The 16,537-nt window shown below is 32.9% G+C and overlaps 1 protein-coding gene across 1 annotated transcript in view; it reads right to left on the bottom strand.

The window, feature by feature from the left end:
• Positions 1 to 336: 336 nt before the first annotated feature.
• The window catches only part of LOC143243675 (proprotein convertase subtilisin/kexin type 7-like), a 49,189-nt gene continuing 32,988 nt past the window's right edge, over positions 337 to 16,537 (bottom strand). Inside the window, exons 12-15 of the mRNA XM_076487306.1 lie at positions 8,517 to 8,617; positions 7,019 to 7,106; positions 1,428 to 1,542; positions 337 to 830 (exon numbers count right to left, since the gene is read on the bottom strand). Coding sequence (XP_076343421.1) covers positions 582 to 830; positions 1,428 to 1,542; positions 7,019 to 7,106; positions 8,517 to 8,617 — 553 coding nt within the window. The 3' untranslated portion in view covers positions 337 to 581. The remainder of the gene's footprint in view (positions 831 to 1,427; positions 1,543 to 7,018; positions 7,107 to 8,516; positions 8,618 to 16,537) is intronic.

Genomic DNA, 16,537 nt, shown 5'->3' with positions numbered 1-16,537 from the left:
GGTCTTGTGATATTGCAGAAATAAACACTACTGATAAAAATACCTTAAAATGGGTCATATCTGAAGCCTAGGCTAGGTACTTCACCTACAAGCATATAAAATTTAATACTATTGATATAAAAATCTAATCTGAAATACTTTCTGCTAAGACATGTGTTTACTGAACACTGTAGTGTAGAATGGCCAAATACATTTGCACATATATAATGTATAATCTGCTAAACAGTATGGAATAGTGTTCATGAAATTACAAATGTTATACTTCACTCTGTTTAGAACTCAAACATTTCTGCTATGTGCATACAAAATTATTTACAAACAACACAAAGACAAAAATCTTGAACAATGTTTTAGTCATATAAATATTTGTACAATAAAGTTAAATTCATAAAACACAGAGAACTTCATAAATCTTAACTCAATACTGAAGTTATTTATATATCTTTCCCTAGTAAACTCCAAATTAATCTATTATTTTACATTTGAAACTAACTTAACAAAATAAATTATTCATGCATTCATACAAGGCACAAACTGTATTTTTCTTTTCAATATGCATAAAAACATTTTCAATACTCCATCTATCCAGACTTTACACTATCAATTTCAGTCATTGGGACATTATCAGCTATATTGTCTTGATCAACTATGCTATTATCGTCATTTTCCAGTAGGTGATAAGTGTCACTGTTATTACTCCCATCAACTTGTCTTTGAACAATCTGTAAAGCATTTACCCGTTTTTTCTTTTCATCTTTATAACAAAACATGTACTCAAAAGTTTCATAGACTGCCATGAAGAAAGCAAAAAAGCCTACAAGTGTAATTATCTGAAAAAATAATCAAGTTCTTTTCAAAACATGAAATAATTTACAAGCATCATGTTGTAAAACATGAGTGCATTTAAAAGTTACAACAAATCATATTGATATTTAAATCTTTAAGCTGGATTAAACTGCCTTTAAAGTGCATTAAAAATTCTATTAAAAACACACATTCATATTAAGTTCTCTTAACATTTTATATAGTTGCTTTTAGGAAAGTGATTTGATAATTTCATATTTGTTAAAATATTAAAATTATGAAAGACATCTTTGGTATAAAGATGTAGTAGCTATAAATGCAAAATCTTTCTTTGGAACATACTAAAATTAAATCAAGTGTAATAACACAAAACCAATCCACTATAATTGTATGCCTCGTACTTTACCATATTAAATTTATTACCCTTTAATAATAGTTGAGGGATAATTAATCTCCTAGTAAAATGAAGAAACTGAAAATCATATTAATATTTTCTCACAAAAATGTATTTAAATGTTGCTTAATTGTACACGTAAAAACAAACAAATAAAGAAAAGTGTGCCACTTTGTAATCAAGCATAATTTCTGCTTAAACTTCCCAAACTAAATAAAGTTAAACTTACTTTTAAGGTTTTATCTGTTAAAGGTTGCATTACATCTAATGATGGGGATGGTGGTGGACATGGGAAAGAAATATTCTCATCAAGGTATTTTCCACTATATGCCTCCTGTACAAACCTGTCAAATAGAAGAGTTAGTTAAAAGAAGGTTCAATTAATAAAAAAAACACCTAATCCAAATTTTCTTCATTCAGGATTCAAAGAACAAGAACAATTCTTATGACATAAACAGCAAATGATAGAGAATTTGTGATAGCATATGAAGCTGACAACTAGATTTTGTGTCCACAAAATAAGTTATAACATTATATTCTTATATTCTTGATGTCAGTTTTATTGGGAGTATTGGTTAAATATTTAATATAAATATATATTTTCCATTTATTTATTTTATATATATATTTTTTTATAGAATTATCGCATAATTTTAATTTAGTATATGAATTTATAACTTATCTACATCTTCAAAAACAGTCAGAAATTTGAATTATGCCCTAAGGAGGCATCTTACTTCAGTCAAAAGTCATTGATAAATTAAAATTTGCTAAATGCATCTTAATGTTTTGTTAAATTTTCAATAACTTCACCAAACTGGAGAAATTTAATGTTACAATTATAAACTGTAATGGAATCTCTTCCATTAAAAGTATCAAGACTCATGACTGTTTAACACCTGTCACAAAGAAAGCATTTGAAGCTCTTGAAATATTAACTATCCTGTTCCTTTTCATGTTTTAAACATAGTTTACCAACTTATTATATTATGCTAGGCATGCTCCATTGCAAAGGTTGCAACTTTATTGAGTCAAAAGGCATTTTTTAAGTTCTCTATCATTAAAGTAGCAGAATAATTCACCCACACATACAATGAATTTTATACGTACTTTTGTGAAGGATCACATCTAATCAAAAATACCTTAGGTGCAGCCAAAAGAGTATTCAGCATGTGACTTAAATGAATACAATTATAATTGCCAGCCAAATTGACAGCTACACCTGTGGCATTGATAAGAAAAAAGAGCAAATATTAATTCATTAGTTAGCCAGACAGCATATTTTCTTCTTTGGCATAACAGTAGGTAAAACAAAATAAATGGTCTAGTTAACTAAATAGCACTTTTGTTGATCTTTAGGCCTAGCTAATGAATGTATAAATATTTGTGGTAAATTTTTTCAATGCTACATGTGTAACTACCAGATTAACTGGTAATTTTGATTTCATTCCATTAAGTCACACACTAAGGCATTTTTTCACACCTGAGGGAGTATTTGATTTGATAAACTTTTTTGTCAATACATACCAAATAAGAAAGTGGCATTCAATAGTAACCAACATTAGCTTTAGGATTAGAGCCTTATTATTCAAAATAGACTTATTTTACATAACCAAACAGATTCTTTAAACTTTATGGTGGTATTTTCATTTCTAAAATAATGTTAATAGCTTCCTTTATAGTAAATGCCATGGAATTTATATTAACAGTTTCTTGTCATCACCATCATTCAATCAGTACAGCTCTATCAAATACTATTTATGCTAATTGCTTAAGGTAATATCACGACACTAAACACTCTTTAATTAGAACAATTTCATAATATTTAATAAATTTATGCTGAAAACTTGGCAATGAATAATAATACCTGTTGCCCCATATGATTCTTTTGAAAACTTGAGCTAGAGCTGCTAATCTATTTTTTTTGCCTAATCAATACTTATGTATCTGTACATCCTTTTATCTTTTGCTTTGTTGCTCTAAATCAACCATCTTCAATCTGAATTACAAAAAAACAAACAGTCCACTTCTACTTTAGGTAAAGCTGTAGTAAAAATGTTAGACCAATAGCTTGTGTGACCTTTTTGCATCGGTAAATGCAAACATTTTTGTTAAATAATTTTGCATGTTGGGCTTACAGTCATGTGAAAAAGTTAGGCCACCCTATGAAAGCCTGTGTATTTTTGTAACATTTTTGGATATATAGATATTTAATCTCAATTTCAACAATACTGAGAGATTATAGAAATACAACTGAACAATTAAAACTGAAGAAAGACTTTTCAAGATCTTCTGTAAATTTAATTCTACAAAAATGTATATTTTAACTGAGGAAAAAAAGTTAAAACACCCTACCTCCCTAATAGCTAGTGTTACCCCCTTTGGCTGAAATAACTGCAGTGAGATGCTTCTTGTACCCATCTACCAGTCTCTGACATCAGTCTGAAGAAAGTTTGCCCTGCTCTTCAATGCAGAATTCTTTCAGGTGTGAGATGTTTGAGGGGTTTCTTGCATGTACAGCCCGTTTCAAGTCACCCTACAGCATCTCAATAGGATTAAGATCTGGGCTTTGAGTCAGCCATTCCAGGATTTTCCATTTCTTAGTTTTCAGCCAGCTCTTGGTGGATTTACTGGTATGTTTTGGGTCATTGTCGTGTTGCAGGGTCCAGTTCCGCTTCAGCTTTAATTTTCATACAGATGGTCTCACATGATTCTCAAGCACCCTCTGATACACAGTAGAATTCATGGTGGATTCTATGATTGTAAGCTGTCCAGATCCTGCTGCAGCAAAGCAGCCCCAAACCATGACACTTCCACCTCCATGCTTCAGAGTTGGTATGAGATTCTTTTCCTGGAATGCTGTATTTGGTTTAAGCCAAACATATCCTCTGTTCTGGTGTCCAAGTAATTCAATTTTGGACTCATCTGTCCAAAGAACATTATTCCAGAAGTCCTGGTCTTTGTCTACATTCTCTCTGGCAAACTTCAGTCTAGCCTTGATGTTTCTCTTAGAAAGCAAAGGATTCCTCCTTGCACACATCCCACGCAAGTTGAACTTGTGTAGTCTCTTTCTGATTGTAGAGACATGCACTTTCACATCAACAGTAGCCAGAGCCTGCTGTAGGTCCTGTGATGAATGTTAGGGTGTTTGGAGACCTCTTTTAGCATCTTGCAGTCTGCTCTAGGGGTGAACTTGCATGGACGACCAGACCTGGGCATGTCGGCAGTTGTTTTGAAAGCCCTCCACTTGTTGACTTTTTTACGAACAGTGGAATGGCTGATTTCAAAATCTTTTGGGATCTTTTTAAATCCCTTACCAGACTCATAAGCTGTTACAATTTTCTTTCTGAAGTCCTCAGACAGCTCTTTCGCTCTCACCATGGTGCTCACTCTCACTACAACAGCCAGGAGCACAACAAATTAAATGTCTGAGGTTTAAATAGGGCAACCCTCATTCAAAATGCTGAGTAACGATCTTCTAATCATGTGCACCTGGTGTGATACACCTGTGTGTGAGTTGAGCCATTTTAAGTGGGAATAAATGTAGGAGTGTCCTAACTTTTCCTCAGTTATAATATGCATTTTTTGTAGAATTACATTTACAGAAGATCTTGAAAAGTCTTTTCTTCAGTTTTAATTGTTTAGTTATATTCCTATAATTTCTCAGTATTGTTAAAATTGAGATTAAATATGTATATATCCAAAAATGTTACAAAAATACACAGGCTTTCATAGGGTGTTTTAACTTTTTAACATGACTATATATTTACATTAAGAGAGACTCCTAATTATCATTTGCAAAGATATATCACTGTAGAATATTTGAAAAAAAAAATCATAAAAGTTAATCATGTTTTTTTTTTATCAAATAAAGTTTCTGCATTTTTGGTGTGAAGAAAAAAATGGGAAGAAACTCAATTAAAAACTAGAAGAGTTACAGCTTAGTTATTTGTTAATGGATCGTCTTGAAATCTGGTTTGTGAAGTAAGTATCCAGTACAGCATATCCATTTAACATACGTAATTGTTTGGATTACCATAGTCCATGTTACAGAAGGTAAAAATTCACTAAATTACTACTACTGTTGATAACACAGTGTGTCTTACAGGTTATTTTTTCAACTGCAAGATGACTACTGTGTCTTCTTTGAACAGCCACATATTTTTACTATTTATTCTTTTGCAATGATAAAACAGCATTGGTATGGAATTTATTAAGTTGCTTTTAATTAAATTCAATACATTTTTTCAGCAATTCTGAGCAATATATTGCAAAACTTATTTTGTCAGGCCTTAAGCAAACATTTTCTGGAATTTCTAGACCAACAATCATTTTTAAGTACTTGATATTACACAAAAAATGCATATATATTCAGATGTGAGAATGGCCAATTAAAAAAAAAAATCAAACCAACTCCAAAAGAGATAGAGAGGGAAGGTAAACTTGAGAGCCCCTTATAACATCACAAACTGATATTTTGAGCATTGAATAAAACAGTGTTATATGAACTATATAATGTTAAAAGGAAAGTAGACATGACTGTTGTAAAATTTAATCACATACAGTACATGGCATTATTATATACTGTGATGTTATGTCCATTTAATTCAAATAATAATACCATGTACTGCAGGTGATGCTGGAACTGATTTAAACATCAAAAAATCCAAAACTCTAAATGATATTATGAACAAACTAATTTCAAAAATATCAATCACAGGTGTAATTTCTAATATTCTAATAAACATTAGTTTGAATGAGGTATTCATAAATTAAAATTAAAAAAAAAATTAGCTTAAAATGTAGCACAGTTTACATTATATCTTTTATCAACTTTGTGGTATGACTACTGCATACTTTGTACTTGTAATTACTTTGAGTGAACCTGGTGACCCTTTAAAAAACCATTAGAACTGTTGTTTTATTTGTCTGGTGAATTTTTCCAAAGCTACTCAAAATTTAACTGCACTAGCTATCCCTAATTTAGGAGTGATAGACTAGAGAGAAAATAGCTAGTCAATACCACTCACCTCTAAACATTATGATACAGTTGTATGATTATCACATTATAATGCCCCCACAGTTGAAAGAGTGAGCATGTTCATTGATGGGATTTGAACTCGAGACCTACAATTGTTAATTGTCCAAACCACCAAAATATGCCAGCTCTTCTGAAACTATCATTACTATATAAATGGACTTGTACAAAGTTTAAAGTGAGATATCCAAATTATGCACATGACCAGATAAAATAGCAGTAAAAAGTTTGAGCTGGACCAGTCCCAAATGTTTACAAGGATATACTTTTCACTTAAAATACAAATTACAAAATAAACATAGGAACAAGGAAAACAGTGTTCAGTTATTCATTTTACACTGACCTTACTTGTGGCTAGCTTGAAATAATTAATGGATTTGCTAATAATACTATTACATAGGCTGCATGATTTGCTGCAATTAAGAGCTATAAAAAAAGGCATTTCCAAAGAATTACTTCAATGTTTTTGACAAAATTCTGACCTACAATTTTAAGAATTTCACATCTCACAGGGATGAACTTTTGACTACAGAAAGTGCATAAATCTAAACTCACAAGGAAAATTGCCATTTTTACTATATGTAAGGTTTATCAGTTACGTTGTAGGTGGGAATATAAAAACTTTAGAAAACTTACTGTAAAAGTTCTCACCTGCAAAGAGATACTTTTTACTTCCTGAAGAATCAAAAATATTTTTCCAAAACTAAATATTCACCATGATGGTGAGAGAAAAGATGACCATAGTATAAAGAGTATGTGTTACTTTACACATGCATAAATACCTTATCTTATCCTGAAATTGTTCTGAAGTCAATGGTGTCCCATGAAGAATTAAACTCCAGCTCTTAAAAGTTCCATGTTCTGATAAAACTTTAAAGACAGAAGAATAACAGCATTTGAACAAAGGCCTATCAACACATATTATAAATGTACGTGTTTATAAATTTGTATTTTGAAAAATGAAGAATCCAATACATTAAGGATTCCAGAAATACAAAAATAAAAATATATATGAAAAAATACTTTTATTTGAAAACAGTGATACGCCTCATGAAAATGATACATGTTCCTTGTCTTTTGTTTAAAAGACAAGTTGACTTTTAGGCAGATATGTTCAATAAGCTGTAACTGAGGAAGAGCTCTTCTAAATAACTTCTAAACAGTGTAAATTTTTAGACTTAACATAACAGCTCATAGAATGGCTACTAATTTTTTTAAGTACAAATGTCTAGTTCAGAGCTCTATCATCTTTTGATCAATTTGAGATCTAATTACAGCTTTGGACTCAAGAGGTCAAACCTTTTCAACTGATATATTTGACCATTCCCAAGATTTCAGATTAAATTACTCTAATCCTGCCTAAACAAATTTCAATTGAAGGGTAGGCTGGTAGATATCCTGATGAGAAATAAAATCTCATCAGTAATACACGCACCCCACACTTGGTATTGTTGAGGCAAAAAATTATGGCAAATAAAGATGAAAAATATCTCAGATTAATTTACTAAAAATACTGCCGAAAAGAATTTCAAGTATCACAGCTATTTGGGATTCCCTCCTGAGTTACAGAAATCAATGTCAAGAATTTCCTAGTATTCATTTGTAAAAATTGCATTTTAAAACAGAGTAAAATACATTTCAGAAATTTTTAAATAATCAAACTTACTTTTAATCAAACAAATTCAAAGTACAATTAATAGAAATACAGCCTTGGCCTATACAACCTCTTAAAAAGAAGAAAAGAGGAAACTGGCAAAAATAAATAATTCATGCCTTACAAATATTTTAGGTAGGCAAAACACCTCTTTTTAAAACTATTTGCATGTATATGTGTATTAATTAGAACAAGTTAAGGACAGATAGACAGGTTTGCTGGTCAAAGTTATAATTTAAACTGACAGTTCTGATTCTTGCATCTTTTCTCTGAAACACCTTGAAATTATACTTCTGTGATTTTTTAAAAATATTTTTACATTGTATTTCCATCTCCTATTACTCCTATCTCTATTACTTAAAAATAAAATGTGACTGTAGCAGAAAATTTATTCTTTAAGCAAACCCATTTTTGCAACTTTTTAAAAAGTAAATTACAACATTATAGCTCCATGTAAATATAATAATAGATGACATGGTGAAAAGGATAAATCTCTCTTCTGGTGAATAAGATCAACTCAGTAACTGAAGGCTGTAGTAGTAGTAGCGTAATCAACACTTTTTAGTGAATTACATCCTTCAACTGAAAGTATACATTTTCTGCAAAGATGGAAAACAATTTCTTACCAGATGAAGAGTCCAAAATAATCAAAGACCAAGTTCCACATGGTTCTTCTCCCCAAAATTTTACAGAAGTAAAAATCCAGTTGTTCAAGCCCTCTGTAGAACTGTAGACAAATGTTGCATAAAGATCATATATGGTAAAACATGCTTTATTTTTTCAACATTATAGATTTTTTGGCTTGCATTATGCTATATCTATACATCAAATATTCCAAATGAATAAATTAATTACTAATATACTCTAAGTTTGTATCATAACAATCACTACTAAATATTTAAAAAACCTAAAAAAACAAAAAAACCATAAAAGTTATAATTATCCTAAACTGAAAATACATTTGATAGGTACTTCCCTCCACTAACAAGTTAAGCTTTTACCATTTTGTGCTGCCCTCTATATGTAAACTTTATTTTACAACATGCTACAAGCCTTCTGCAGCCCACCCTATTGGAATCATAGATTCAAACATGTTTCTTATGCAAGTCCATGCATCATCTCTCCACCAATAGGAGAGTATCACCATCACATGATGCATGCAACTCCCTCTCTACATCACTATGAACCATCACTTCAAACTCTGGCAAAAAAAAAGGAAGCTTTGGGATATTGTGGGGAGGTGGGTGGGAAGTCTGAGAAAAAGAGGAGTACCTATTAGAAATAAATTTTCAGTTTAAGAAAATTGTAACTTTCAATACGGTACTTCTCTCCTCTCACAAGATTTGAATGATGGATCTGTGCAAGAGAAGAACTGATGTTCACCCTGAAAGTGTCTGAAGGATACCCCTTTATATAAGAGAAACATATTAGATGTTCAGATGAAAAGTACAGCATCACTTCTGAACCAGGTATCTTTTTGCTATGAACACTCATGAACTAAAATGATGGGAAAGGATAAGTCAGGAAAGTGATCCCAATTAGATAAATAGATAACTCAATCTCCCAGAAGGAAAATGGGTGAAGGATGATAATGCATCCCATAGTGTAGAATAGATTGGGCACAGCAGACTATACTTAAAGTAAACTACTGGGCATGACACAGGAGTTGCACTAAACAAGGTATCTCAGGATGTAGCATGCAGCATCTGAGGGAAGTCCATTGCATGCAATCAACTCCCATGACTAAAGCTTGGTCTGAAACATAAAAAGTTCAATAATGTCACCACTGCAAGAGAAAACAAGGGAACGTCCAGGATAGAAATAGAAACAGCTCACACATACCCACTGTGACCCAAGACACAGAGGGAAGATTCAAGGGAGAAAGATGGGCTACCTCAAACCTATGTGAGGAATTACATTGATTGGTTCACTCAATATCCAGACACATCAATGTGAGGGTAGGATGAGGGCATCCAACTGTTGGGATGAACTGCATCGAGACATCCCACTTTGTCATAAGCATCATTAAATGCAAAAGATACATCTTCAAGATTGACAGAATACCACCCTCCTACTCAGAAAAAAATGTTTATAACCATTTATGTGGAACCCTTCCAGTAGGATACATCCATGGTCAACCATCCCAGAAATTTGAAAGTGGTAAGGGGTCCCTCACTCCACTGAAAGAAAGAGGGAGAAAGAGCACTGGAGTGTCCGGCATTGGACAAAGTGAGAGTTACCCGCATGCGCCACTTTGTGAATGAAGGAAGAATTAAGATGGAGAAAATATGAGTAGTACACTGTGCGAGCAACATTGGTAGTAAATATATCTAACCACTGCTGCCTATAAGCCAAAGGGAGAAGAAAATATACCTTAAGGGAAAGATGAAACAAATAGCATGAGGCAATAGACTCAAACAAAGGTAAAATAAAGAAATGTAGTACAACATTGATGTTTCAATCCAGAAGTATCAAATACCTGGACACATCCAAAAAAATTAGATGAAAAGGGTATGGAGGGGAAGAAAAGACCTTGCAATAATGAGAAAAACAGAGTATGGAATAAGGGTGTCTGATACTCAGATATCAAAGAGATTAAAAGACCCCTTCATAAAAAGCTGGAACCTCAAAATTCAGGGCCTAATACCCAGCCATGGATGAAAGACAAATAAAATGAGTTCATCCTATTACCACAAGTATCCTTTACTGAGCATGAAACAATGTTTGTCTTACATTCAAAAGTTTATTAAGCTACTTTTGTTTATATGTTATACCAATTAGAACAGCCTAAAATCTTAACTAATAATCTAAATTTTAATAGTAAACAAGTTTTAAGTTCTTAATTCTACAAGGCAATATTAAAATAAAATCCTGAATTTCCCCTGGTATGACACGTGACATTTTCTCTTAGCATGTCATCATCCCTATTTTATCCACCATCCCTTGAAGAAATATTAAATTGAACACAAATTTTACTCTGTAAAATTGTCAATGCTCAGAGAAACCACATCTATTGGTCTTCAACTATGTTCAGTTAGAGAACTATCAAATAGAAAATTAGACCCTAACTGCCATCATTATAACCAATAAACTTAAGGTTTTATCTAACGACATGTTGTAAATATTTTGTTCTGAACGGTTAATAGTCAGTTTCACTCAGAGTACCAACATCATTTCCACTATAATTTATCCCAAATGAATCTTCAACTTATGTGACATAAGTTACATATCACAATTTCAAATACAGAAAGTTTATCTTACAAGTTAATTTTATATTGATATGTATCAAATTTATGATATTTGCCAAGACTGATGCACACAATTTTTTTTCTGAATAAAAATATTTTAATATACAAACAGGAATACAATTTGTAATGAAAATTATTACAAATAGTTATAAATAATGATTTGTATACAAGTTTTACAAACTTTCAAATAATACCAGAGATGCTAGCTATTTCAAATGACTGAGTAATGATTGCAGACAAAGCCCTTTATCATTTGTGGCTACTAGGACTGACCAATGTGTCTAAGCTGTTTATTATTATATTATTATTATTATAACTATTATTATTTATTACTGCTATAGATTGCTCATTTATGACTGTTTTGTGTATTTAATAAATAAATTTTAAAAAATTCTTTTGAAATTCTTTTTCATATTCTGAATTCTTAGTCATAAATGTCATTATCTGCATCGATTTTGTCTTCGCCTAAGCCTTTTGTTGGTGAGATGCCAATTTTGTATGTCTGGAACAATCGTTTATCCCGCCATGCCCCACAGAACAATCGATGTGACAAACTGTACAAAACGCCATGACTGTCATGACTTTTGATGCAATGGCTGGATATTTTGCACCATACTCTTTCCTAAATTTTTGATTCACAGTTTTAGTCCTTTTAGATTTGCCAGAAACAAGACAATCTGGTGAACGAGGCCTCTTTTTTCCATCTTGTGAACGATAGCATTGGTGTTTCTATGCCGCTTAGAAAACGAGAAATACCCATTTATGTGAGCGCTGATTGGCTGACAAGCACTGATGATGAAACTATGGATTCCTCCCATGTACCCAGTATGGAGCAGCACTACACTCAAACTATTGGTAGACATCGGAGATACAAATATTTTTTTATTATTTCAAGTACAAACATGATTATCGCAAGTAGCCATTTGGACTGTCTTTTATTTATTATCAAAACTTATTTGTATCTCACTAGAAATTTTCTTTTCACCCCTTTCAAGCCCTGACGGAACAATTTATTTCTTTATTGTATAGGCCTATATAATATATAATAATTTGAGAGTTGCAACAAGTCGCAATATTTGTCTGTATGAGCGTATAGTCGTAATGTATACACCAAAATTGTAATGATTACGCTTAAATTGTAATGGTTGGCATCTCTGCAATACTGAGTTTTCTATCTAGTGCATAACTGAACATTTTATTGACAGTTCATGGAGAGAGAATTAATTCTAAGTTATATGCAAAAGTTTTACAATATTATTACAATAATTACAAACAATATTAAGTCCACTATCTGGTCTGGAACTGAATACTTTGTCAACAGTTCACAAGAAGCAAATTATTTTTATGTGATACACAGATATACTTCATGTCACAGGAATGCTAGCTAGCTCTATTCCTCACACAAGGTTTTTTCCCCAATGACAATAACTAACATCCTCATGGATATACTAAAGTTCAAAATTAATTCACTGAAGCTTGTAATGTTCAAAATCTATAAACATCAAATATCTGTACTTTTACAATAAGTGTTTGTCACAATTATAATTTCCAAGACTTACAGCATACATACTGTAGTGACCAAAATATTCTATAACTGTCTCCGTGTTGCAACAGCTAGCTTTTATACTCATTAGACAATATTCTCAAAAGTTCAACAATATTTAAAGACACACTAGTCTTTTCTTAAAACATATATTGTTGATTCTTACTCAAAAACTTTTCTACACATTCACAGAACAGACAGGACTTGCACAATACACATTTAACAATACAAGTTACATACATTTTTAAATATATATTAAACAAGGTCAGTCAAATTGACCATTCTCATTTTGAGTTAAGGTAGAAAATATATCAGATAAACTATCAAATTTTACTTTAAAAACATTTAAAATGGATTTAGAAGGTCTTAATGATTACACAAATAACTTTGAGATGAGGAAAAGTATTTTTAACATGAAAATTACTTTTCACACAGACTATTCAAAACAAATACTCAATATATATTCATGGGCAAATCTTTATTTTATTAAAAATACTTCACTAAAAAATATGAATTTTTGAATGTTAATATGTTGGCTCACACTGGTGAGTCATGCTCTGTTTTTCTTTTTAAAGGGCCACTTATTGGCTGGAACACAATGGTTACACATACACTCTTCTCTAAAGTAATTGTAAAATGACTAGCAGGACCTGGAAAATATCAGCAAAATAGGCTTGGGAGCCAATATGTTAAAGACTTTTAATATTAACTGAATATTGTCAAATTTTGCAAAGATATACACCCACTAAGTTGAAAGTGAAAAACAAGAAATCTAAAAATACTTTAAATGACTACAAAGTAGTCATATGGTCAATTATAAAAACCAACCTAACTTGAGTGAGTTAAATGAAATGCCATCCAATGTGAGAAACCAGATCTTCAACACCAGGGACCTCACAAAAGTCAGACATGAAGTATGAGATGCAGAACCAGCAACTGTGGTTGACAAAGGAGGTTGAGAAATAAATGGCAAGGGACTGGAGGGAACAGCTGTTACTGGAGTAAGCAGGAAACCATGTGCTAGCAGGCAAGCAAGGAGCTATAAGAAATATTTTGCATGGAGTGGCATGCCTGATGAATTACTTTTATAAGAGGATAAACAAAGAAACTTGTTTGACAAATCCTAACTGAAGGCATCTATAGCCAAAGCTTGAGGATGGGGAACAAGTGATAAAAACAAAGATAATTAGTTATTGAGGAAGGTGGCAAATGCATCCACATGAGGGGTACCCCCATTGATTGCAAAGCCACAGAAAAACAAGGAAATGGAAGGATCACTTTCAGGTAAACCTGATCTGGTCAGGAAGAATGATCTGCCACAAGGTGCAAAGCATCTTGTACGATATACGCCATCAAACAAATATGATGATCATGGGTCCAAAAGAGAAGATCCAAGGTAGAAAACAGGTATCTCAACTTGTTGCCCCTTTGGTGATTGACATAAACCATTACTTTTAAATTGTTAGAGCAGATCATGATCAACCAACCATTGAAAATAGGAAGAAAATGATTCAAAGCCTGAGAAACAGAAAGGAGTTTGAGTATGTTGATATGCAAAAAATATTCCTCCACAGACCAACAAGCCACATGATGGTTGACTCACACACCCCATCCATGAATGGATGTAAATCTGGCCATGAAGGAGGAAGTGAGATGCTCAAAGTATAAACCATGTCCAACCATTATCAGAGATCCTCCATATTGTAGAAAAGGATGATGGGAGAATCCAAAAAGATCCCAAGCAAGGCTCCCTAGGTTGTAGAGAATCCACTGTAGGTACCACATAAACCTGGCCAAGAGGTATGAGGAAAATCATAAATGACCACATCCCCAAAACTAGTAGAATGTTACATGTAGAAAGAGAAGGAGCAGACAGGGCATTTTGAACAACCTGTTCCATAGAACAAAGCTACGTTGGAGAGTGTTGAGCCCAAATGAGGTAAGTGTTGAAGAAAACACCTAGATGAACAAAATGCTGGGTTGAATGAAGGAAGGACTTCTCCAATTGTTTTCATCCAGCCCACCTGAGCAACTTCAAGAAAGAGCTGACAAGTATGATAAGCAGACTCTTGTCCAGAGTAAGCAAGAAGTCAATCATCAACATAGAAGTTAAAGTGCAACCCCAATGTATGAAGTTGTAGAGCTAAGTTTCACACCACTCAACAAATAATGTATGATACCAAAGCCAGCCTGAATGATAGAGTGCAAAATTGGTACACCACCCCATGATAGAAAAACTGAAGATAAGAACGAGAACACTTTGAGATGGAAATCTGGAGATAAGCACTGTAGATGTCCATCTTAGACATTGAAAGACCCAGAGAAAAAACTCATGAAAAAGTAAGATAGGATTCCATAGTTAATCATGGGGGCATGAACATATTATGATGGAACAGGTTGATGTCCAGCCTCCAGCCCCTTGACTTTTTTTTTTTTTTTTTTAAGAATCACAAACAGGCAGGAGTAAAACTCCCAAGTCACATAGTGAAGGTTCAATAACCAATTGCATGAGCTATTTTACTATTTTGGAAACATGCTGGCATGACAAGGGTTGATTGATTGATTGAGTGTTTTATGGCACAAAGCAGCTAGGCGATCTGCTCCAAACGTCCAGTAAAAATGTAAAAATTAAATGTAGTAAAATACATAAAAGGGAATGAAGGTAAAACAAAACATCATTGAAAATCAGAAAAGTATAAAATCAATGTTGACACCTAGTCTACAATGTTAGGTTATGATAATGATCATAACCTGCCAGGAAGACAAACAGGTAAGTACAAGAACCACCGTCAGTCACCTGAAGTTGGCCTTTCCAGTCCTGGTTCCAGGTTATGTTGTCATTACAGCCATTATCAAAAGGTAAAATGAGAAAAGTGTTAAAAGACACATAGCAAAATCGTAATAAGAATTAGCCAAATGTCCTGTAAAAAGGTAAAAGTAAAGTAAATGTAGTAGAATTCGTAAAAGGAAACAAAGGTATAAACAAAACAGCAATTAAAACATAAAATGGCATAAAACCAATGTTGACATCCAGTCTACAAAGTTGTAAACGACTTCCTGTAGCAGAATGGTAATGATCATAACCCGCCAGGAAGACAAACAGGAAAGTACAAGAACCACCGTCAGTCCCCTGAAGTTGGTCTTTCCAGTACTGGTTCCGGGTTATGAGTCAATATGGCCAGTACTAAAAAGTTAAGTAGTAAAAGTGTGAAATGATATGCAGCAAAAGTATAATAACAACTCGCCAGGACGACTAACGAGTAGTTCAAACGGATAGTTCAAACAGTAGCGTTAGTCACCTGAAGTTGGCCTTTCCAGTCCTGGTGTTGAGTTATTTAATATTCTGGCCATTTTACAATGTCAAATTGAACTAGAGAGATTGAGACTGAAAAGGAACTGCAATTAAAACGGTGTAAGGAATAAATATCAAACACTTAAATGAGGTTAAAAAGATAAATGGCCATTAAAAAGTTAAAAACTTTATCAAGGTGGACAGTGTCACCATCACCAATAACACTGTCCAATGTTATAGACAAACCCTGGGACAGAACATGTATAAAATAGTGCCGTCGTTGAGAGTCTTAACGATGGCAGGAAAGTAAAATGTGGCTTACAGTGATTTTTGTACACAAAACTACACACTGGTGCATCAGTTCCAGATAAAAGAAAACGATGAGTTAAAAAACTGTGACCAATGGGTAGTCTAGTTAGAACAACTTCCTCCTTCCGAACCTTATGGAAGCTAGACGGCCAAAGCCCAATATAAGCTTTGATTTGAAAAGCTTGTTGTCACATTGCTCACTCCAAGTGGACTGCCAGCTGGCACAGAGCCAAGCCTTGAATACAGGACCATAGT

This window comes from Tachypleus tridentatus, unplaced genomic scaffold (genome assembly GCF_004210375.1).
Source record: "Tachypleus tridentatus isolate NWPU-2018 unplaced genomic scaffold, ASM421037v1 tig00001813_pilon, whole genome shotgun sequence".
Classification (NCBI taxonomy): Eukaryota; Metazoa; Arthropoda; class Merostomata; order Xiphosura; family Limulidae; genus Tachypleus; species Tachypleus tridentatus.
Note: the sequence above shows the minus strand (reverse complement) of the source record. Positions and strands in the feature narration are given on the sequence as shown.